Genomic DNA, 25,437 nt, shown 5'->3' with positions numbered 1-25,437 from the left:
TTCAATTTCAGAATGAAAAGAAAAACAACTCGAGATATATCAAGTTTTTTACTAAAAAAGTGTCTACTTTAAATCCTCCCCCTCCACAAAATGATACTCCTCCTCCACTAAATGATCTACCTCCTCAAGAAGTGAACCAAATCCTCCTTCACTACAAGAAAATGAACAAAATTCCCAAGAAAGTGAACCAAATACACCTTTACATCATGAAAGTGAACAACATTCTTCCCCATCTCACAATTTCCCTCAAAATGAAGATGGCCAATCTTTTCCCCAAGGTGGTTCGAATCCTAGTGCTCAAATTGGTGAAGGAAGATTAAGTGCACTTGATATTGTTAATCTTCCACAAGACCCCGGTAAAAGAATAAGGATGTGTGATTTTCATCCCGATGATAGGGATTTAGTGCGGAGAACATACATTCAAAGAAAGCCATGTCAACCTAAAGATCATGTGTTTCCTCAAACACTTTTCGGGCCAAAAAAACGTCAATTTTGTGGTAAATGGTTTGATACTTGGCCAACTTGGCTTGAGTATAGTGTTGATAAAGATGTTGCCTCTTGTTTCATTTTCTATCTATTTAAGGATGGTAAACAGCGAGAGCCGATGCTTTTGTTAATGGAGGTTTCAGATATTGGAATAGAAGAGATACAATTGTAAAGCATGTTGTTGGACACTAGAGTGCTCAAAATAATGTTGTGATTGCTATGAATTATTTCATGAATCAAATTAGTAGCATTGCCACCGCTTTATCAAAACAAACAGCAGAAACCATGAGTGCCTATCGTAAGAGATTGGAAACTTCAATTGAAACTATTAGATGGCTATTGTTCCATGGGTTGCCTTTTCGTGGTCATGCTGAAAAGGAAAGTTCATTGTCTAGAGGTAACTTTCTTTCGTTATTAACTCTTCTTTCAAACCATGATCCTGAGTATTCCAAAGTTGTTTTTAAAATGGCCCCTGGTAATTGTCAACTTACTTCTCCAAGTGTCCAAAAAGATATAATCAATGGTTGTGCAAAAGAAACAATTAAAGCAATACTGGATGAACTTGATGGTGTTTTTTTTGCTATTCTTGCTGATGAATCTGCAGATGTTTCCGATAAGGAACAAATGGCACTTTGTTTGAGATTTGTTAATAAAAGGGGGGAAGTATGTGGGCATTTTCTAGGTATTGTGCATGGTCTTGATACTACTTCTTTGACTCTCAAAACTGCTATTGAATCATTACTCATGGAACATTCTTTAACTTTCTCACAAGTTTGAGGTCAGGGTTATGATGGGGCAAGTAATATGCAAGGTTCAATCAATGACCTTAAAACTCTAATTTTGAATGAATGTTCTCAAGCATACTTTGTTCATTGCTTTTCTCATCAAATTCAATTGACATAAGTTGCTCTTGCTAAGAAAAACTCAAATTGTGGTTGGCTTTTTGTTGATGTACTTACACCTCTCTTGAAATTTGTGGGAGGTTCACCTAAGAGGAAATAATTTCTTTAAGAAAAACAACGTCAAGGGGTTGTAGAAGCATTATCCTTGGGTAAAATTGAATCGGGAACTAGTTTAAATCAAGAACGTGGCTTATGTAGACCTTGTGATACTCGTTGGGGATCTCACTTTAATACCATTTTGAATGTGCTTGATTTATATCCTTCAATACTTTTTTCAATTGATTCCATTGCAAAAGTATCTGATACACTTGATTCGAATAAAGCACAATCTATTACACACTTGTTGATGTCATTTAATTTTGTGTTTGTGGCACACTTGATGGTTGATATATTTGGCATTACAAATGCGTTGAATGTGGCATTGCAAAAACATGATCAAGACATTGTAAATGCAATGGTCATGGTTGATGTAACCAAGACTAGTTCGCAAAAGTTGAGAGATGAAGGATGGGATTCACATATGGAAAAAGACACTTCATTAATGGCTAAATATGACATTGAGGTTCCAAACATGGAGGGGCGATATATTGTTCCTGGGAGGAGAATATATAGAGGTAAAGGCCCACAAGTGACTAATCTTCGTCATTTTAGAGTTGAAGTTTTTCTAAGTGTCATTGATCTTCAATTACAAGAACTTGAAAATCGATTTCCCGAGGTAAGTAAGGAATTACTTTTGTGTATATCTTGCTTTAATCCTGCAAATCGGTTTCATTCTTTTGACAAAAGAAAATTAGTTCAACTTGCCAAGTTTTATCTCGATGAATTTTCAAGCTCCGAGTTATTATTTTTTGAACATTCACTTGAAAATTTCATTGTTGATGTTCGAAATGATGAGAGATTTTAGAATTTGAAGGGTCTAAGTGAACTTTCTATGAAACTTGTTGAAACGGGAAAGTTTGAAACTCATGGTCGAGTCTACTTACTTTTGAAGTTGGTGTTGATTCTTCCCGTTGCAACGACAAGTGTAGAAAGGGTATTTTCCAGAATGACGCAAGTGAAAGATAAATTGCGTAATAGCATGAGAGATCAAATGTTGAATGATTGTTTGATTACTTATCTAGAAAGAGATTTGTTTTACAATGTTAGCATGGATGATATTGTAAATCGTTATCAAAACATGAAAACTCGTCGGGAGCAATTGTAATAAATTTAGTACTTTTTTAGTTGTAATATGAATTTAAAACTTTATGAAATGAACTTTTTTTATGTATTTTTTTTGTTCATTATTCAAGCTTTGATTATTTATTGATATATATATATATATATATATATATATATATATATATATATATATATATATATAAATTTATAAATTATCTCAAAATATCAATTCATTCGAATGAAAATGAACATTGCATGCGGAAGATCCAAAGGGATGGACTTTCAATACCATTACATTGTGAATATATTGATGTATCTAAATATCATTCTAATTTGAAAATTTTGACAAAGTAATCGTTTAGAGAAATGATGATATGAACTCAAGGTCTAATACATATTGATTTAAGAAAACCTAAGGTTTAAAGGCTAGAGACGGACAATGAAACTTCATTTGTGATATGATCACTTGTGTTTAGTTGAAGCTAAAGTGTGAAATTTTTTGAAAAGTTCAAAAGTCTAGTATGAAGTTCAGAATCAGTTTGGCGATATAATAAATACATTACAATATGAGTGTAATGGTGAAAGTTTGAGTCAAACATTTACTTGGCACCACATTCAAAATATTGCAATATGATCTTAATAATGAGAATTTAATCCGAGCAAGACCTTGATAAACATCAAAGAGTTGTGAAATCGTTTTACAACAAACTTGGAAAGAAAACCTTCTGAAGCTTCTATAAAGGAGCTATCAATCTATATGAGATATATTTTGATAATAGATGAAAATCACCTACCTTCTAACCATTAGTCAAGGGATATAATTTTAAGATAAACTACGAAGCTAAACAAAGATACATATGTCAAATAAAATGTAGCAAAGGCATCATATGTGATATGGATAAGAAAATTTCTTTTAAAGCCTTTGTATGTACAATGCAAGGAATAAAAGGTGTATTAAACCGTTTGATACACGTTCGATTCCTATACAAAGCACGGGGTACTATTACACAAGTCATACTTAGCACAATATTTTTGTTTCTCAAGTAAATGCCTTTATGAAAAATATGTCATTCCAAAAGGTCAAGTGGGAGTAGTGTAAATCTTGAAAGAGTTAGAGAAAAGCAACAAACAAACATGGTTCAAACCATGGTTGGTTCACCCTATGCTAAATATGCCTCTTCAAAAGGCAAGTGGGAGTATAAGAATCTCGAAAGAGTTTGAGAGCCTTGAAATAGTTCAAGAAAAGTTAATTTGAAAATCTTGAAGAAATTTGAGAAGTTATCGAATAAAAGCAACAATATGAGCATGATTCACCTCATGTTTAAAATGAAAACGCATGGTCTCATTAAGTGTAATGGGAATAATACTAAGTGTTGAAGGTAGTACATTCCCAATGCACATCCTCTATTATCGTTTCTCATTGAAAACTAAACAAAGTTGTTGTATAAGTTTCAATTGTTGCATAAAGACCCACAATGATGAATAACATATCTAAAACTTAGCCAAAGAATTATGATTTCATATTGACTAAGAGATCTAAAATATTTATTTTGTAACATGATGATTATGCAAGTAATAAAGATGATTTGACAAGTTATAACTCCAAGAGGTTTAAAAAAAACCATTAAATTTGAAATAGATTCTAAGTCTGTAAGCAAGTGTATGACACTTGATTAATTTGCCTAACTAGGTGAGACCCATTATAAGCAAAACAGACAAGAAAGAAAAAGTGCTTTCTAAACAAAGTAAAGACTTGTTAAAGGATTCAACTAATTCATAGTATGACTATGACTATGATGAAACCTTTACATTATGTCACGTTGCAAAGGTCTATTAAAGATATTTTATTGATTACTACCTTATGAGATTTGGTAGATGGATTTCAAAACACTTTCTTGAAATTGTTCATGAAAGAATATTTATTTATGATACAATCAGAATGATTTTGAAAATCCAATAATCCTAGGGATGCATAAAAGATCCTTTTATGGATTGGAGTAAGCATCATGGAGTTAGTGTTATTAATTTTTGTGAGTTAGTCAAAATTGTTTGATGTTCTCATAAATGAAGGTGTTATGTATACAAGATGTTTAGTGGGAGCTATTAACTCTTTTTGGTCTAGTATAAAAAGCAATTATTCATTGCTTGAAGAGTAAAGTAATGGCTAATGCATTTTGTATGAATAACCTTGAAGAGGAAGATGAGTATAGTTGGGATTCAAGATCCATAAAGATAGGTATCGAAGGATGTTTGAGCTTGGTTAAGAATCTTATATTGAGAAGATTCTTATATGATTCAACATTATATTGAAAAGAGTTTCAATCCCATGTAACATGACACAAAGCTTAACAAGATTCAATGCTTTGAGAAAGGTTGATGAAATTAATGTTTTGATTGATGCTTTTTATGCATTTAGCAAAGGATGCATCATGCATGGCATGGACTATACTCATCTATTTGATTCACGCGTTTTAAGAACAAGTGATGATAGATTTCAATCGAAATCCAATGTAACGTTGGAATACAAATTAGAAATTCCTAAGTTCCTTGCGAAAGGAAGAAGGAAGATTCTTAGTGTATGGAGATGAATATTATTATAAAATTTAGAAGTTGCAAATCATATGTATGAAAATGTCTCATGAAGTACTTACTAAACCCCTTCCATGATCAAGGTGTGAAAGTCATACTAAGATTATTGGATTGAGACAAGATATGTAATTTAAGTTGTATATATGTTTTGAGAAAGCATATCAAAAAAGTAATACATTAACTTGCAGAATTATGTTTATCAATTGAAACAAAGTTTCAATCTTATTTAATCATGGTTTTTATATTAAATAAAATGTCCAAAATAATTATGAATTGATAGGCTCATCAGGTTGAAGACCTGGTGAATGAAACCCCACAAGTGAAAAAAATTCATATATTATTTAAGTTCCTAGTTTGAAATCATTAAAGTGGACATAAATGATTTCAATAAATGGACTAGCATGTAAGATTGATTGGATAGCGCATTTTCATGGGGTATAGGAGTGTAGTGATGCTCGGTCAATCACATGGATATGCATGAATGATGCATGATCGAACTATAGACCTACTTTGAAGTTCAAGTATTGAGCTTCCGGATATATAAGTGGATTCCTTTGACATGAGTGGAACACTGATACCATTCAATGATTGATTCAACTATGGTACGCTCAAATGTCTACCCGTAACTGGAGATTATTACGGATGTTTCCAGGTTGCTTCAAGAGTTGAGTGGGAGCTTTGGTTGTTACAAGATTTGATTGAGTCTACCTATTTAATTATGAATGTGTCTTGGCCCCTTGAAGAGGGAGAATTCTAAAAATGCATGGCCGTACTCAAATGGATTACGTAGTAATCATTTGTTTTGTAATTCTAACTTAGATTTCAAGAAAATATTTGTATATTAATATGATCACAACATGAGATGCAATCATATTATCAAATCGACGCACATTGTCTTAAAGAATTTGAATATTGTGCACTTGTCTCAGACAAGTAGGAGATTGAAGGAATATAATTATGTCTTCGATAAGTGCAATTACAATATATATCAAGGATCACTATTATGGAGATAATAAGTTCATTCTTTTGGGTCGTCATTGTTTTGTGTTAGATATGACAAATGATATTTGGGCTAGTTAAATAGTCCAAAGCCCAATAGAATGGATCCTATGAGGTAACACGTACAACAAGGATATTGGGTTAAGCAAGTAAGAGACCAATTAATGGGCCTCATGAGATCATGACATATGACATGGAGTATTGGGATAGAGTAGTTTGATTAGGGTTAGGACTTTAGGCTTGACATGGACTCTTATTTAGAGATATGATCTATAAATAAGATTGATGCCTAGGGTTGAATTAATTCACAAGTAACAGTCAGTTAATTATGAAACAAGACAACCAGTTTTCCAAAAACCCTAAACTTCCTTTTCTCTCTCCTCACTCATGACCCTCCCTTCTCTCCTCACGTCCGTACGTCCGATGCCCCCTTGTGGTGGCTCGTGGTGTTCGTCGTGGTAGCTCGTGGTTAGTTTGTGTCTCTCTTCTCCGTTGAAGGTTGATTGAAGCGTTCAATCACGACTAACTAGCATTAGTGGAGGTTTAACTTGTACTCGTGGACCAAGTAGAGAAATCACGCTCGGGGTTTTTTATCTCCCATTTTTCTTGCTCGATCGCACATGGAATCATGCTTCAAAGGTACAATTTATATGTTCTTTATGTGTTATGCAATTATCTTGGTTATTAGATGCTTATGAATACAATTCATGAAATTTCTCTTAGAGTATCTAAAGTCCTACAATGGAATCTCTAGATAGATTTCAAAGCAACATCTTTAATTTAAGCTTGTCCTCGAAGACCTTACCTTCTACAACATCTTCCCAACTTCTTTACCTTTACTTTCTAGCCACTATTTCCTCTTCAAGCACAATTGCTTCTCATTGAACCACTTCCACATGACACCCCAAAATTCTTATTACTTTCTTACAACTTTCCAGACAACTTCCTTAATTTCCTCCATCGTATTGTCTTTAATTATCTTCTTCCTTAAACACCTTGATCTACATCTTATCCAATGTAATCTTGAAGAGTGTTGATCGTTTGATCTACCTTCTCACGCTTCATTTATGGAATAACTAGGGTGACACATGACACATATTCTATTTTAGGAATGTTTTTTAATATATAAAATAATATTACCTCCGTTTCTTATTGTGTGCAACAAAGGAATATTTTATGTCTCACAAATAATACCCCTTTGTTGAATATAATAAGAAACGGAGGTAGTAATAAAATATAGGAAAAATTGTCAAGAACCACCCACCTAATAGGTCATTTTGTCAACAACTACTCGGTTAAAATTTTTATAAAAAAAAACTACCCATTAAATTTAAAAAGTTTGAATAGCACTACCCATTTTGGTTCTCCAGCAACAAAATCCGGCAAGTGTGGCCGAATTTTATTTTTTTTCTTCAAAAACTTAAGCCTAAACCTCGTATTAACAACCTAATCTCCTTTACAGCGTCTCACCCTAGAAGCACAAAATTTTTAATATTTCCCCAATTAAAGAAGGCGAAAGTAATTGTGATTTTAATTAAGAAATATGCAATGCTTAAATTGATGTTAAATGCACTTGTTTTGGCTTCTTAATTGAGTGATTCATCATTTCATGTTTAAATTATGGAAGAAAAAATAAAAGTGAACCTCAGTCACCGGATTTTGTTGCCGAAAAACCAAAATGGGTAGTGCTAGTCAAACTTTTAAAATTTAGTGGTGGGTAGTTTTTTTGATAAAAAATTTAAACGAGTAGTTGTTGACAAAATGACCTATTAAGCGGGTAGTTCCTGACAATTTTTCCTAAAATATAATAATGAGTACAGATGCATATTCTATCAGAATTATTGGGTTGAGATCAACTCTCCAACATTCATGAATTCAACATTTTTGGAAACAAGTTAGGTGGTAAAATACCCCAAATCTCTCCCCTATTTCCTTATTAATTAATTTTATGCTTTTCTACACAAAGCTCTTTACAGTATTCTATTTGCAAAGCCTAACAAAGCTAAGGAATGTCAAAATCATGATGCCATTCTCAAGTGATTTCGGTAGGAAAATAAAAAAAAATGATATCAATTAACAGGTTAGTAATAAGTTTTATGTTTCAATTTGCAATATTTTTTCTAAAAATGCTGCAATCGACAAAATGAGTGCTTTCAATGATTTCATTTGACAAATTTTCCTTATATATTTATATCTATACTAATATATTAAAAGGCGTTACTAAAAACGTCTATGTGCCACGTAGACCACGCCACGTCACCTACTCCATTTCTCATTATGCCACATCATCACTACGCAATCAACTAGAATATTGCTTCATATAAAAAATGATGATAAGGGTCGGGGATTCGAACATCCAACATTTTATAAGAAAGATAGTTACTTAACCATCTAAGCCAATCATAAGCTATGTTATAAACATGAATATAAATGTATATAATTGATAATCACAAGGTCTAATTAAGATAGAAACCGGTGCAACGCCCGGACTACACACTAGTTGTTTATTAGAACAATATTTATTCAACTTAGCTTCTTGTTTAATTTAGAAGCATCAAAGCCTCTAAATTTTTGCTTTCACGCACAAAGCCTTGATGCATATGTCTTATACCTTTTGTCGGTAATAAGTAATAGATTGGCCTATTTATGATTATTTGTACTCGATTTTCTGCCCCATCCCCCTTTTCTTTCTTGTCATGCACCCTTTTCACCATATGAAGAAGTTCTCCTCACGATTATTAACATGTGAACCACACAAAGTAACAATTAAACAAAAAATTAACACATAGTATTGTGTAGAACGGACTCACGTGAGTCCGGTCATACAAACAGAAAAAAAAAATTAAAAAAAAAAATTTGAGCAAAAAAAATTCTTAATTGTCAGAAATTAGATAATAATAGTCAGATATTAGATTATAAGTGTCAGAAATTAGATAATAATGGTCAGATATTAGATTATAATTATCAGGCATTAGAAATATTTAACAGATATTAGGTCTTAATTATTAGAAATAAGATTATAATGCTTAGATATTAGATTATAAATACCAAAATTTATATTATAATTGTCACAAAATAGGTTATATATATAATTGTCACAAAATTTATATATATATATATATATATATATATATATATATATATATATATATATATATATATATATATAAGAGTGAACCATACAGAGGCAGAAGTCGAGCTAGGAGGTCTTTCTTAAGTGATGATTGAGCACTCAACGGTCTGTAGTCATACGTAGCTAACAGCCAAGACTACTTCCCTATCTGTAGTTAGGAAGAGGTACCTTTCCCTAGCTATTAGCTCTTTTGCTGCCAGATTGACTTTCCCTCAGGAAAGAAATGGAAGAAGAACTAGCCTTTGGGGTACTTCTTCTCACTCCTCCCATTCCCCACCCGTAGACAAGTTCTCCCGCTAGCATTCCGAACAAAATGGATAATCAGAGTTCACGACGGAATGTTGCCCGTTGTCATATATATATATATATTAGGTTATATATATCATATATATTAGGTTAGTTTTGCCAAAGCACATTCCCTCCATTAAGATCTCTTCAAATTTCTTAAAATTGCATGTTTTTTCGACAGAATAATATGATGAAGAATAGTCTTTTCTTTCGCAAGTTCATCCAATCTTCCAGACACCTATCTCTTCCATCAAAGGTTGGCTCTTTTTATTTTTTCCTAATTTGAAGGTATAACATAGCAAGTCTAATACCATTTAGTGCCCTTAATACTGCCACCTAATCATATCAATCAGAACTCAAAAGATTTATAATACTTATCCAGCAATTGGGTTATTAGAGCTGTCCATAAATAACAAAAATTCAGAAACTTCGTATGCAGGGTCACCGGCACCCAAGGATGGGTGGGCGAGGGTTGCCGGCAGCGAGGGTTGGGAGGGAGAAGGTCGTCGGCCGCCGATAGGGGCTGGGCAATGAAAGTGGGTAGGAGGATGATGTATGCATTATAAACCGGACTCACGTGAAATAAACTCACACAAAACCTTCTCAAAAATTAAAAATGACATAACCCAATAGCACAGCTCAAAATAATCTTAGTTTGTCGAGACTACCTATAATAAACACTATAGGCGAGAGGTAATTTAATAATTTTACCTCAGTATTAATCAATGATTGATAATTAATTAGTATATAGTAGATTACATGAAATATTGGTCAAAAAAAGTCGGGATCTTCTGGCTTAAAAATCTTAGGCATCTTTAGTTCATGATGAGAAGAAGTATCAACAATTTTCACCTTTTGATTTGCCCCTCTTTTAGTATTTGCAGCAAATTTAGAAGCTAGAATTGTAGCTTTAAGTGGTTGTTGGTGTTTATCATTATCATCATCTTCATTATTGTGCTTAAAAATCAATGGGTCACCTTCGCTATACATGATCTCATCCTCATTATTTTCGTCATCATCATCCATAATATAATAAAAGTAATTTTCATGTCTTGTCAAATCTTCAGCCAACTTCCTCTTTTGATGACGCTGCCAAGCAGCTTGTATAAAACATGCTCCCCATGTCCTCCATTGATGAGAATAGTACCTAAAAGAATGTTGAAGCTTTTTGCTTTGTAGACGCTTAAACTGAGTTGCTACATATTTAAGGTCGTCAGCTCGTAAGGAAAATGCTTCGACTTCAGTGATGGCTTTTACTTTTCTTGTTGAGGATGGAAGGTTTAGAGTTGTAGTAGTTGGTAATATAGCCCATGTTAATAACTCTTCACCGCAAAAGTCGCCTTGGCGAAGAGTAATAGAGTTAAAGAAACCCGACCGACCACCATATGTAGTGGAGCTTTCCAGTTGCCCTCTTATTATGAACATCATCTCCGAAACAGGATCTCCTTCTCGAGCTATGTACGTGTCTTTGGTGCTTAAGGACGGTATTAGACGTTCACATATAGCATCCAATAGTTGATCATCCATTTGTGCAAAGAAAGGAACCTACAAAAAGGAACATGTGCCATTAAAAAAAAAAACTAATTATGTCTACACACACCAAAAAAAAAAACAAAAAGAAGAAGAAGAAAAAGAAAAAAAATGCAAATAGTAGTGATAGTTTGAGGTAGTTATATTTTTTTTTAACTACCATCTCTTCTATGACAATGACCATGAGAGCAACTCCAATGGTTGGGAAAAGGGACTAGCTTGCAAATATTAAAAATCTTAAGCTAGTAGCTACACCATTGTTGCAAATCTTGTTGATTAGCTTTGGAAAGCAAATTAGCTTTGTAGAGCTAATTAGCTTGGCAATTATTTATTAGATAAAAAATATTATTAATTTGAAAATAAATTAATTTACAACTAGCTTAACCATTGTAGCAACAAATAGCTTGAATTGTTGTAGCTTAAGAAGTTGATGTGGCATGCCAAGCTATTAAATAAATTAGCCAACCATTGTAGTTGCTCTGACAGACAAACAAATTAAGACAATCTTCTTAATAAAAAAAATGGTTTAGTGAGATATACTTAGTATCTTATTGTATTGATCTCTAAGTTAATACATTATTTAATACTAGAGGAGTTTATTATCGAACTTAATCAAACTAGCCAATTTAATTATTTATTTTGACTAAATGAAAATTAAATCCACATAAAGAATAAATTTTGTATTAATTAACCATATGAAAATGCAATACTTAAGAAAAAATAACTTACCCGGCGAACAAGACCCAAACATAAATGTTTTTGAATCTCTCGTCGAATATCTAAGGGCAATGATTGTAGAATAGACTCTTCATCAACTCCTCTTGTCGCAAGCCACTTATATTGAACAAATCGTCGGATTCGATCCCTTAGTTCCTCTGGAAGTTGTCTATGTTGCATCCATTCCTCTGTATCTCTTCTTTTTATCCTCCATTCTTCAATTCTGGTCATTATAGATTGAAGATAATTCTGCAATATGAGATCATATGATAATTCTAAGAAAAATAAAAGAACAATACAAGGTTAATTACTCAAAAAAAATTATAACATGAAATAATTTTACTACTTAATACAAATTTCTCACTTAGTATTAAAAAAAAAAAAGTCATGTTATTTTTATACATTTCTCAATATTTTAATTAATTTTGTTTTTTTTTTTTAATGTTAACATTTGTAGTAGATGTAAAATCAGTCAGAGCAACTCGATGTACAAAATTTTGTCCACTTACAATTCCGTAAAAAGTTTCATCCCAAAAGCAATTGGTGATAAGTGTATTAACTCCAAACATCTAAATAGGAGAATTTCATCTAGTCGATACAAGCTCGTAAAAAGAGGTCAATCCAAATTTCTCTTCTCTCTTTAAATTGGAATAAGTCACATGTAAATCAGATAACAAACATTTCCGCCTCGATATTTGAATTTAACATTTGACCATTATTCTTCAATTACCTTAAGAATATCTCTATCGGAAGCTTTTTGTCATATTATTCTAATTGTTAATCTTTTTGTTAATCATCCTAATTGTCAATCTTTTTATTAATCTCTTTGTGTATTTAATTTAGCTAAACAACGAGAGATCGAGATAGGAGTATAGTATTTTATTTTTATTCTAAAAATTATCTCATTTTCATCTTCTGCTAACCACTACTGGCCTGTTCTCATTGACTGAACTCAGTTGAACTGAACTGAACTGAGCTGAACTGAACTGAACAAAACTGAAATGAATATTTTTTAAGAGAAGGAAATTAGGAGCTGAACTGAACTGAGCTGAGCTGAACTGAACTGAACTGAATTGAATTTCAACGTAAGAGAACAAGCCCTACAATTAACTAATTGGAAAGGGCATATTTTTTAAAATCCAACCATAATTAAGTGAGACTTTGATTTAAATAGAAAAGGGTAATAATTTTACTAATTATGAGCTTTTCCATTTCTCTCCTTAATTGCTTTCCTCCCTTCTTCCTTTCAATTAAAGACAAAAATTTACTTTCACCTCTCCTTAGGGGCGTATCCAGGGTTTTAAATCTATTGAGGGCCAATCGGCCAACCCCTGTAGCTAGGCCTTGTGTACTAGACCTACTAGATTATAGTTTACTCACATTCAAATACACATAATCTCCCCCCCCCCCCCCCCAACAATTTATTTTCATAATTTTTTTCCTAGTACATTATGTCTTCCAGACCTTTCTTATTCCCCTCTACTTAAGCTTGTTCATTCAACTTATCTTTTTATTTAATTCATCTGAGTTCATATAATTAAATCAATAACTTTACTATTTATATTTAATTAATTCAATCCTATTACAATAAGTATCATTGTTTCACTTTGTACATGTCTATATATGCATCTAAAAGAGAAATCACGGAGTATTATAGATCATTTACAAAAAAAAAAAAAAAAAAAAAAAAAAAAAAAAAAAAAAAAAAAAAAAAAAAAAACCAATTTTTTATATAACTAATGGTTAAACTTAGCTTTGAGGTAAGCATTGATATGCACATTGAAATCTTACATTGGTAAATGTGCTTAAATGAACATTTCAAGTAATATGAAACAAAGAAGTAAGTACAATGTATTACCTGAACTTGACCAATTAAGTGCGAAAAAAGGAATAGACCCATCACACAAATAAAACTGCAAAATAGTGTTTCCTCAACGTAGGTGCTATTTTGTATATTTTGCCCATAAGAACTATGATAAAAATATAAAAAAATCAATAAATTATATAATAATATAACTTTAGATTAGCTCATAAAATACCAATTATAATTACTTACAAAAACAAAAAGATTATTACTTACAAAATCGTCAAGTTAATCCAGATTGTGATGATGGTTTTTCAGCGTATTATAAACAATCAAGTATCCAAATATATGTACACACTCTAATCCTTTTTGTTCTTCTCACTTACCAAATAGTAAAGTTTAATAGTTCAATCAATTTAGAATTTTTTTCATTTATAGATATAATATTTCAAACAATTTTCCACTTAGTGAATATGTCGTAGGGATGTCAATGGGACGGGTTAAGTAGGAGACCCGCCCCATCCCCGTCCCAGTGGGGCGGGGATGCATCTCGGTTTGGCGGGTTGTGGTGCGGGGATGGGGATGGGGATAATAAACCATACCCGCCATAGGTGATGGGAGTGGAGTTTAAGTTGTACCCGCCCCATCCCTGCCCCGCCCCACCCGCCCAACTTCATACTCGATCCATCCCCACCTAATAAGTCATACCCACATCTATATATCTTTAAAACAAAATTATAAACTTTTATGCTATTTTATAAAATAATTACGTGAAATAAAATATTAATTATAATACTTTGTATTACTCTTATATTATAAACAAAAACGTGTGTAATATTAAGATTTTTTTTTGGAAATCCGTATTAATTATGTAGGATTTTGTATTTAAGAAGAAGAAATCAGGTGGTTGGGTCTTGGTTGTAATCCCTAAATGTGTCGATTATATATTTATTACTTTTCTCTTTTTTTTCATACAAGTTTATAAACTATTTTCCCCCAAATGAATTTTTCCAACCATGTTTCAATTTTTCATCAGCATCCTTTAATTTCTTCCTAATTGCCTCTTTATTAATTACCTTGTCCATTTTTTCTATGCCACTTTTATAATTATTTTATTTGTTTGAAAAGTGAGCCTATTTAATATAAAAATTAGAACTTTTACTACTCCCAACGCCAAATGAGAAGAAAATGGAAGTGGCAAAGGAAAAAAAAAGTAATAGTGTTATTTAAAGTTGTAGTGTTTTGTGGGTTATTTTTTTAAATGATGGTTATTCTATAAAATTGTCATTTAAATGGTAGTTGTTGGCAAAATTTCAGAAGTAAAACTAAGGAAAGAAAATACCTTAAGGTCTTCAACCCCCACCAAAGACAATAGAAATAAGTTTGGGTGAAACCAGCAGAGACAACATCATCGGTTATAATTCGACCAAACATTCCAAAGGTGAATTTGTGATCTTTATTTCGAGGGTTACAATTCGTAAGAACGTCAGATCTTTCTAACCATTTTTTTCGAGCTGGCAGGTTTTTGTTCTCTATATCAAAAAATGATGGTTTGCATGGAAATTTTCTTGAACTTCTTTGCCTTAAACATTCTATTGTCCAACAGGTATGTACTCGTTGTAGTGCCCATAAATACCATATGCCTCCTATCACCTGTGAATTGTCATGAAAAAAGGGATGTTGTATAAAAACATTGCATGATACCATTGTAAAGAAATACTTATAAGATTATATGTTACTATCTACGATTCTTTTTGTTGTTCCCATTTGTTATCTTAACATACACTATTTCTAAGATGAGATAATCTTCTAGTTTACTCTCAGTACGTATATAAAATACAACATTATGTAGATCTTATTTGATTTGTTTCAATGAGTAGTTTATTAATATTAAATTGTATTTTTTTTTTACTAATATGGAACTATAGATTTGTATGGTCAAAGTAATACATTGACAAATGTGAACAATCAAAATAGAATTACATTTGTGATTGCTAGAAGTACTTCGCTAACATTGCTATATATATAAATTCTATGTATGTCATTTAATTCTTATGACATATGTAATCTACCTTTCCGTAATTGAGTAAGTCGTTAACCAATTGACATAATTAGTGACTAAATTTTCTCCATATACTTCATATACTCTCTCTGTCCCTATTTTTTTGCCCTGTTACCAAAATATGGGTCAAACTTTGAAAAAACTTTGACCATAAATTCACGATGTTCTACAAAAGAAATATAGTCAAGTGGAATCTTGTTTGATTCGTCTCATTGTAAATTTAACTAATATCAACTTTTTATAATTTTTTTTTGCATATGAGAATGGAGATATAAACGTTTGAATACGTGTCTTGGAGATCGCACATAGTTAAATGGGGCATAAATAAAGGGACATAGGGAGTATCATAAATAAATTATTAGCTACTAAAAATTTAATATAAATGATATGATATTCCTTTTAAAGCAATTAGTAAAAATTTGAAGAACAATAATTAGGGGTTCTTACATGGCCAGCCAATATAAAAAGAAGCATATTATAAACTGCTCCAGACCATGCATTTTTTGCTGCAATTCCTGTAGAGTTCACAATCTTTTGGTTCAACGGAATCATTACGAACAAACGAGGAATGAATTGAACAAGTACAATAAGAGCCACAGTGTGATTTGTATGAGCTTTAGTTCCACTTCTTAATGCCGGGACGATAAACCAAATCATTGTCTGTAATCAATATAATTAGTAAATATTTGTACTCATTTTGCATTAGGTTATAAATATAATGTAGTGCAATTACAGTGTTATATAACAAAATTTTGAAATTTTAAGATGTAACACATAATGACATGAACTATAAGCGAACTATAGCTATTGACATGAACTTCACATTATAAATGTAATTGTTCATGAATAATACCTGAGGTAAAGGAAGCATTGCAGCAACATCAATTATAAAATCGGACGTCAAATACCTAGCAGCAATAGCTTTAGGGTCCATAACAAGCTCCTTGCGTCCAAAAACTCTAGAATTTCTTGAAATAAAGGCAGTTCGAAATTTTAAGAAAATATGCACAAGGTAAAGGAAATCACAAATGGTTCTAATAAGAGTCACAATGATTAATAACTCGAAATTCGTGTTAAGACAAGCATAACCACATATTGTAGGAACATAGAAGTATAGAGGATCAAGAAATAGAGTAATTAGGCATGTAATTAAGAAGAGGTTATTCCAACTAGTAATCAATTCGCTACGAGGATCATGGATCTTTGTCCACCATTGAGGCTTTGACTTTTGTTGTTGTCGACGAAGAATTGAGAATGATGTAGGGAAATGACGAATTTTGGAAGATGGTGCATAAAATTGAAAACTATGCATACTTTTTGTATCTGGAATTGAGTCTGTTAAATATTGGTTGAGGGAAAGATAATTTTCTATTAATTCGATTGTGTAAGGGGATAAAAGAAAAATTTTGAGAAAGGATATGAAAAATAAAGTTGAGAAGATGATTGTTTGAAGGAGGTTGAGAAGCTTACGGAGAGTTAAGGGATAAGCCAAATATTTCGCTTTTGATGTAAAAGAAGGGAAAAGTTGGTTAAGGAATTATCAAAAAGGAAAAAAATATAGTAATTTTTTTTTTTGGGAAATTTTCTTTGATAACACTTTAGTTTTTAGTTTTCTTAGTGGTAAATTGCAAAAATTCTTGTTATCTCTAGTAACCTGAATTTTTTATTACCAAAGATAATACTTATTTTAATTTAAATTTATTAACCATGGTTAGTTTTAATATTTTTTAAATAATTAAATTAATTTTATATATAAAAAAAACGAACCTGGTGCCCCTGCCGGCCCTAGCCCCCTCCCCCGTCGGCGCCACCTCACCTCGTTGCCGGCACCCAAACTCCTTTCCCGATGCCGACGACCATCCCACACCTACTCCCCTTCCCCGAAAACACAAGAAACCGTTCCCCCACCCACAAAATCCTCCCACTGCTCATCCCCCACCCCCGAAATCTGCAACCCCCCCGCCTGACTTGGATTCCCAATTTCTCTATCCAAATTTCCGATTTCTCAATTCTCAATTCTCGATTCCAGATTCCCAATTCTCTAACTCAATTCCCGATTCCTTTGTCGAACTTCCTTTCCCCGATTCCCCAATTCCCAAATTCTCAAAATCCAACTCACGATTTCTCACCTGTAACCCTAACCCTAAAAAAATCCCCAATTTCTCTCTTGCAAATCCCAATTTGGAAGAACGACAACAAATAAACCACCCATCAAATCTCGACGAAGAGAGAAAAGGCCCAATTGGAAGCAAATTGATTGAAAAAAGATGCCGACGATGAAAGTGAAGGTCGGAATTGAGGGCAGGGAAGGTGGTTGGCTGATTGATGTTGTGGTATGGTTGCGATCTTGGCTGCTGTCGGCTTAGGGGGAGGGGGAGGGGGAGGGGGAGGGGGAGGGGGAGGTCGGCGCGCTAGCAAGAGAGAGGCTGGGTGCCGGCGTGGGTGGGGGCGGAGAATGGTGGCTGGTTGGTGGGGGAATGGGTGGCTTTTGTTTATTTTTTTTTTTAAGTAAAAAAATGATAATAAAAAAATGAATTAACTAACTATAGTTAAATATTTAACTAGAATTAATCATTAATGTCATAGTTAGCTCAATATAAAAATTTAGGTTTATTAGAGATAATAAGAATTTTTGCAATTTACCACTGAGAAAACTAAAAACTATAATGTTACCACAAAAAATTTCCCTTTTTTTTTTTAATTCCACTTTTTTTTAATTCCACTTATATTCATTAGGTTCAAGTAAAGAGACAAAAAATTGGAATTATTAATATTTAAGAAATTTATGACATGCACTCTTCTACTACAAGTTCATCATAATTATGCATTCAATAAATGAAAATAATCACACCAATTAGTGGGTTGTGTGTACTTGGGCAGGATTATTAGTCTTCTAAGCGGTAACTTTTTCACATGGGCCCCATGCATATCAAGACTTCATTAATCACTACTTCCTCCAAGAATTGTGACAACTCGTTGATAGCTTATAATTTTTTTATTATAATTTTTTTTTTACAATGAGAACTATATAAATAAAAGCAAATTACAACCTAAGAGAACTAAAGAACAATCAGACACACTTAAACAACAAAAGAAAAACTTGAGTACTAAAGCTGAGGTAGCACACCAAAACAAACCCCATACAAGCCTTGCCACTTATCACTGGAGAATCGAAGTGAATGAGAAAACCACAAGTGCTTTACACCATAACATTCGCTGTGGAGCTTGGACAACCACAGAAATCCTACCAATACGAAAAAGTGGACCTAGAGTCGCCAAATTAACTGAAGAGCTCGAGAAGGACCATAACCGCAGGTTGAACTCAAAGAAGGAGATCGGAACTTGCATTGAGCCGGAAACCAATTTGTGGTGGACGTTGAAGAGAGACGAAACAACCGAAAATTGTAAGCACCCTATTGTCGATAAAAGGACCTCTGACACAACTCCACTCTTAGGGATCGAAAATCAAAGCTACTTCCTAAGTGTCTCGGTGCAAACAAAGAGAGTCGTGCTTTTTCACGACCCTATGGGAAACCTGGCAACCAAATGCAAGTTCCCTTCTTGCAACTCTACCAACAGAGAGTGCAAGATGGAGGATTTTGCTTACCCCAAACATTAAAAATGGGGAGCCTCCTTCAAGACTAAAATTAACAATGATGACTTTGTCATCACCAAAACTAACAAAGGGATGATAGTAACTAACCGCCTATAAATTGATAATCGATAACTAATGTGTTATATATAAAGTAAAATAATGTTAAAATAGATCATGATTAAAAACTAAAAATCCAATTTTATAAATCTATGTACATGATTTTTTTTTTATTGAACAAAACACATTGACAATCATTAAGTAACTAAGGAGCATTAACAATAAATAATTTAATTCCTCAATATCTTCAGCTATAATAGTGTGAGATTAGTTTATGTTAATTTGGTTTGAAAAGTAAGAAAAATAATATTTAAGTTAATTACTTTGTATATCAAAAAAAAAAAAGATTGCAATATTATGATATTGTCATTAATGGCACGAGTAAGATTTAGATTGATCATTAATGAAAATATAAAGGTTTAATTTAATTATAGGTTCTCATTATAAGTTTTGATTTTCACCACATTATATACATATAAATGATGTGGCAACCATTTATAAAATATCATTTAGAACATGGTGACCTAATAGACCGCTATTGTGTCCAATTCTACTACTAAAAAAAATTAATAATGGAAAAATGGAAAAATTATTCAACTTTATATTTAAAAGAAATACAAAAATGACTAGTGATTTATATGAAACTATAAGAAAGTAGTGGGACACAGAGGAGAAAAAAAAAAAGGACAAACAGTTCACGCACAGACATTTATACATTTATTAGGCAATATTTAGTATGTAATTTCACATTGAATGTAGAGGAGAGAGAAAATGATCCACGTGAAATATTAAGTGAGTGAATAGTGATTTTTAAAATAATGTGAAAATGACAAAAAATTATAAATCACATGGAGAGAACAAATGGTTAAAGGAGAGAGAAAAAACGACAAATGATTCACATATTGACATTTGTAAATTTTAGATAATCATACAACCATCTAAATCGAGAAAGGACAGGGGTACACATAGTGTACAAAAACATTTTGTACACCACCAATGAAATCATGCCAACTCATCTTCTAATAGAGGGAAAATGAAAAAAGAGGAGGGAAGCTTTAGCGGGACAAAGTAACCCCTAAGTAATCTTTATAATAACAATAGTTATTGTATATATCTTTATTTAGCTAGTCAATATTTACAATAATATAGATATATACAGTACAATAATTTTAGGGATTCAATGCTAAATATATTCTGCTAACACTTAAAAATGAGCAAATTGCTATAATTAGTCTATGTAAGGAGTGGCATGTATTGAACTATTTGACTATTAAACTTCTCATAGTAACTCGTTTGCACAAGCAGCAGCAACACAAATGACACACACAAATTGTCATGAATTTCATATAATATAATCTTATATTCTTATTTGTGATGTGAACATCATATTTTTAGTAGATATACTTTAGAAAGAAGTATATGTAACTATGTAACTATATTTTAATAAGGAGGTCTAAATTGAATTTAAGGTGATTTGGAATCGGGTCAAGTTAATAATAGGTCAGGTGAGATCGAAATGGGTAAGAACTGGTCAGGTTGAATTAATTTCGGGTCAATAACAAGTCGAGTTGATTTCGGGTCGAGTTAGTGATAGATCGGGTTGAATTATGGTCAGGTTAGTTGCAGGTCGGGTTGAATTCGGGTCGGGTTATATTTGGGTTTTGATGGGTTAAAACAGATTTGGGTCAATTTCGGTTCAGATCGGGTTTGGTTCAAATCAATAGTTTACGGGTTATATCCAGGTCTGGTCATTTCCAGGTTCATGTTTGAGTTTGTGTCTAAAATACTCGGGTTACCTCGGGTCTAGGATTGATTTCAAGTTGGGTCATATCGAGTTCAAGTCACCATTTTTCCAGGTTCAAACAGGTCGATTGATAATCAGATTCGGGTAAATTTTTCAGGCCGGGTAAGCTTTTGACAGCTCTTACCTCATCTGCAACTTTAGGCGAATTTTAGGGCCTGGTGTTTATTTCTTTTAATTAAGAGGGTAAACTTTATTAGTAAAGCATAGATTACTTTTATTTAAATTTAGGTAACTTTCATTTATACTCAGGTAACTTTTGTTTATTTTAGAACTAACTTTACAAAATTACAAGTAATGTACAAAATTTATTGTACACCTTTGTACACACCTACTAAATGTGTCTCCCAAAACATATGATAATTATTCTTCACCCCATTTGGACCGGATTGCGTGTTGGATTAATAAATTGCTTGAAATTTTATTGTTAGCCCAATCCTTTTTTATTTTAAAGTCCATTAGCCATTTTAATTTTAGCCCAAACCTTTTAATTGGGCCTTCCTTTATTTATTTTAGTCGAATTAATTTTCTTTCGCCCCTTATATTTACTGAAGCCCATATATTTCAACATTGTCTTTTTGATTCAATTTAGTACCATCACTATTCAAAAAAATAAATAAATAAATAAATAATAAATAATAATACCATCATCCCGACTCCTCCTATTGTGTATCATGACCACATGGATTTAACAACCTCATGCATTGTAAATGAGGTGTAATCTTTATGGACTAAGGCCCTGTTTGATTTACCTTAAAAAAATAATATTAAGTAAAAATAATTTCAATTCAGTAAAAATAAGTTCAGTTCAGTAAAATTAATTTCAGTTCAGTAAAAATAATTTCAGTTCAGTAAAAATAAGTTTAGTTCAGTAAAATTCAGTTTTCTTAAACAAGAATTATAATAGAAAATCAGTAAAAATAATTTCAGTTCAGTAAAAATAATTTTAGTTCAGTAAAATTAAGTTCAGTTCAGTAAAAATAAGTTAAGTTTAGTAAAAATAATTTCAGTTCAGCAAAATTAAGGTGAATCAAACAGGGCCTAAATTGTAGTTGCCTTCGGTTTTGTTTCTTTCGTAGTTGTATTTAATGATTCATGAACAATCTACAAGTTTCGTAAAATACTTGTTGGCAGCTTCGTACTTTATCCCTTCCCTAATTAATATAAAGTCAAGTTCAATTCACCAATTCTATCCTATGATTTGCCAAGCATATTAACACATGTTAGGGCAGACTGTTTCAATATATGATGCCTACAATTCCATTTTATAAAAGTTTGTGCTTAGCTTGCTAGGTAGTTCGTGGCGAATTAAATATACTTTATCAAAGTATACAGAGTACTAAACAACATATCACACGATAACATTTATTTTTTAAAATTATTTTATTGGAATTCATTAAGCTAAGTACTTTGTACGAATGTGTTATATCATTTCTCTGTATTAGACTAAATACAATTATTTTCAATACAATGATTATATGTGTAGTACTAACAAAACAACAGCAACAATACATCTTTTTCTGTATTTTCATATTGGAGAGCTATTTTCTCTTCCCACAAAGGCACAGCTACAAGAGTCATTTAATATCATAGCTAATTAAATAACCAACCAATTAAGCAATAAACAAATTATTTTGGACATATATGCACGTACTATACTAGCTTAATTAATTAATTAATCAGTTTGTAACAATCACATGATTATTATTTCCAATCATACTCCTTGTTACTACTCTTGTAGAGAAATTGGACTCCAAATCAATGTTATTATTAAGAAAACGGGTCAAAACTTTGATTGATGGTCGGGTCACCGTTTTCATCCAAGTTTCATCAGCAACTTCTTTGTCACACTTCTTGAATACCTCAGTTGCATCAATTCGATTTATATTCCACCCTTTCACGTACTTCAATTTGTTGATATTTTGCAATTGTTTGTTTGCTAATATGCACGTGTTACCCTTTATCTCATTTATGGCAGAATGAAGCTGTTCGACCCGACTCGATTCATCTAAATAATGCTTGGTCCTGAAATATGTGTCTAATTCGGGCACTCCAATTGCCCGTCGTATTCCTCTAGTGTAATCCGTGTTGCATGGGTCAAATATTTCTCGGACCTCATCTACTAAACCTGATTTAACCATTTTATCGACTCTATGTGACACGTATTTATATAGAATTGGTGCACACACGTCCACCCATAGGAAACAACAATCATACTTTGATTTAAACCCGAATTTAGGGCTTGAAATCAATGACTCGATGTATGAGTTGGATCCGCCAACGATGATTGGGAGTTTGTCTTTATGGAGAATTGATTCCACTGCATGTGTGGCCATGAGGGAGAAGTCTTTAGCCGTGTAGTCAACATGTTGATCTACTATGCCTAGCAAGTGGTGAGGGATTCCACATTGTTCTTCTTTTGTCATCTTGTTGGTTATTACGTCCAACCCTTTGTAAACCTGGATCTTATCTGAATTTATTATTTCTGCAGGAAAAGCATTGGCTAGGTCGATTGAGAGACGAGACTTTCCTGTGCCGGTAGCCCCCATTACGAACACAACCTTGTCCCTTTGATGCTTCCACGGGTTTAGCACTTCTTTTCGTAACAACCTTGTTGGCATTTTTAGTAATGGTTGTGCTTGTTTCAACATTTGCATGGGAAGTGATCTCATAGTTTCCAGCCTGTTCCAATAAATATGTATGTCAATACAACAACTTGTTTATCAATAATTGATTAATTACAATTTGTAAATTAAAGGTTTCATCATAAAACATATGCATATTAGTAGTATAGTAGACGTTGCATGCACAAGTATTTATAATTTATCAAGTGTTAAAATTGAGACAAAAAAACGTTGTCTTATTTAAAATTGAAAAGGAGAATAAAGTAGTAAGAGCAACGTACTTGGTCCTACATCACTAGTGGGGGTTCAAATCGTAAAATATATACAAGTATTTATTTTATTATAATTAGTTAATTAATTTAATTATTTATTTTTATAAGAATTTAATTTAGTGACATATGAACATAGTGTATAAGAAATTGTTGAATGCAGAAACTTTTTACTCACACGTAATTTAATTAGTTTCATAAAGAGCATATAAATTGCAAAAGTTTATAACTTGATTGTAAATTCTACCTATGTTTCTGAAAGCTATTGAAGAGGAAGTGTGTAGTAAATAATTGTACGGAAAAGGTTGATAAAATAAGAGAAATATATAGGAAGAGATTGGTTAAAAAGAAAAAAAAATACCCATAAAAAGTGAAAAAGAGTGAGTGGAAAGACATATAAGAATATTGTAGAGTAAAAGAGACAAAGATGGGAAGATTTTTAAAAATAGAATAAAGTGAAAATGATAAAAACAAGTAAAAACGAAAATTGTTAAGAAACCAAGATAATATAAAACAAAATAATAGTATATAAATAAAATATGAGTTTTAAATTTTATGTAAGTATTTTTTATTTTTGAAGAAGTAAAATATATGAATTTGATTAAGGATATCTTCTCGTAAGACCGTAATAAAATACATGATTTACTATACGTATAGTAGAGGAATATGATGATTTGCATGCACGGACATAAGTAAAAACCTACCTTAAAATTTGTTGAAGAACAGCTAGAATAATGGGAAGATACAAGCACCTAATTGATTAAATATGATTAGAATTTAGAAATGGTATGAGCTAGATGTGTTACGAATGTAAGTATATATAGGTGAAGGTGAGGATTGAGTAGAGAAAATGGCGGTGATATTGAATCACAGCTCATATTGCAAGTGACCGTGTCCTTTGGACTTTCTTAGGAGTCAACTCAACTTGGGGCCCAAAGTGCATTATTCCAGGTACGGTTCGTCTAATAATAGATATAGATAGGACTATAAAGTACATTACACTAGGTTGTGCTCGGGTCGGTGGGTTGGTTGATTTGGGTCGGGTTAATGGGTTGGGTCTACTTCGAGCTTGAGTCATCACACGAAGCATTTTTATTTTATCACTTTACTTTGAAACCAATATTACACGTCACACGGTGTGACCAGCAAACACACACCACGTAACCCCTAATCGAGTAATCGCAGACCATGTAACTTTGGTTACACGGTATGACCAGCCACATATGTAACTATGTGTATTCACTATGTATAATATAAGTTCCTTTACCTATTAAATGTAATAAAATAATGGAAAATTGCAAAAAAAATAAGACAATCTTTGGTCCATTCTTTTTTAATAATACAACCTTTAGATAATTTGATTCTAATAATCCAACCTTTGGTCGGTCTTATCTTATTTATCCAACCTTTCGATTATTCT

At 32.3% G+C, this 25,437-nt stretch overlaps 2 protein-coding genes and 1 pseudogene across 3 annotated transcripts; 1 reads left to right on the top strand and 2 right to left on the bottom strand.

Annotated features, from left to right (window-relative positions):
• The first annotated feature begins 771 nt into the window (after window positions 1-771).
• On the top strand, window positions 772-2,592 carry LOC145625148 (uncharacterized). Its single transcript, XM_081678227.1, has 3 exons — window positions 772-1,168; window positions 1,685-2,103; window positions 2,293-2,592. Exons 1-3 carry the CDS (start codon window positions 772-774, stop codon window positions 2,590-2,592), a joined length of 1,116 nt encoding a protein of 371 aa, XP_081534353.1.
• Window positions 2,593-10,249: 7,657 nt separating this feature from the next.
• Window positions 10,250-17,296, bottom strand: LOC145614226 (putative cyclic nucleotide-gated ion channel 16). Its single transcript, XM_081669248.1, has 6 exons — window positions 16,525-17,296; window positions 16,119-16,331; window positions 14,952-15,262; window positions 13,664-13,775; window positions 11,818-12,054; window positions 10,250-11,103 (listed from the first exon to the last, which is right to left on the bottom strand). Exons 1-6 carry the CDS (start codon window positions 16,981-16,983, stop codon window positions 10,330-10,332), a joined length of 2,106 nt encoding a protein of 701 aa, XP_081525374.1. The 5' UTR covers window positions 16,984-17,296; the 3' UTR covers window positions 10,250-10,329.
• A 5,337-nt stretch (window positions 17,297-22,633) lies between these two features.
• On the bottom strand, window positions 22,634-24,794 carry LOC145614216 (adenylate isopentenyltransferase 5, chloroplastic pseudogene; annotated as a pseudogene). The gene is made up of 2 exons (XR_014107071.1): window positions 24,722-24,794; window positions 22,634-23,806 (listed from the first exon to the last, which is right to left on the bottom strand). The product of XR_014107071.1 is annotated as an adenylate isopentenyltransferase 5, chloroplastic pseudogene (transcript).
• Window positions 24,795-25,437: the final 643 nt, after the last annotated feature.

This window comes from Chenopodium album, chromosome 3, assembly GCF_948465745.1.
Source record: "Chenopodium album chromosome 3, dcCheAlbu1.1, whole genome shotgun sequence".
Taxonomy (NCBI): domain Eukaryota; kingdom Viridiplantae; phylum Streptophyta; class Magnoliopsida; order Caryophyllales; family Amaranthaceae; genus Chenopodium; species Chenopodium album.
This window is presented reverse-complemented; position numbering and strand designations above follow the sequence as displayed.

Bases quoted from the DNA above. Each gene is read 5' to 3' on its own strand.
- LOC145625148 (XM_081678227.1), top strand. From the start codon at position 772: ATGAGTGCCTATCGTAAGAGATTGGAAACTTCAATTGAAACTATTAGA. The intron at 1,169-1,684 runs GTATTGTGCATG...CCATTGCAAAAG, and splicing joins AGTATGTGGGCATTTTCTAG to TATCTGATACACTTGATTCG. The intron at 2,104-2,292 runs GTAAGTAAGGAA...GAGAGATTTTAG, and splicing joins TTGAAAATCGATTTCCCGAG to AATTTGAAGGGTCTAAGTGA.
- LOC145614226 (XM_081669248.1), bottom strand. From the start codon at position 16,983: ATGCATAGTTTTCAATTTTATGCACCATCTTCCAAAATTCGTCATTTC. The intron at 16,332-16,524 runs GTATTATTCATG...TATTGATTACAG, and splicing joins CAATGCTTCCTTTACCTCAG to ACAATGATTTGGTTTATCGT. The intron at 12,055-13,663 runs GTAATACATTGT...CTCATATTGCAG, and splicing joins ACTTAATTGGTCAAGTTCAG to AATTATCTTCAATCTATAAT.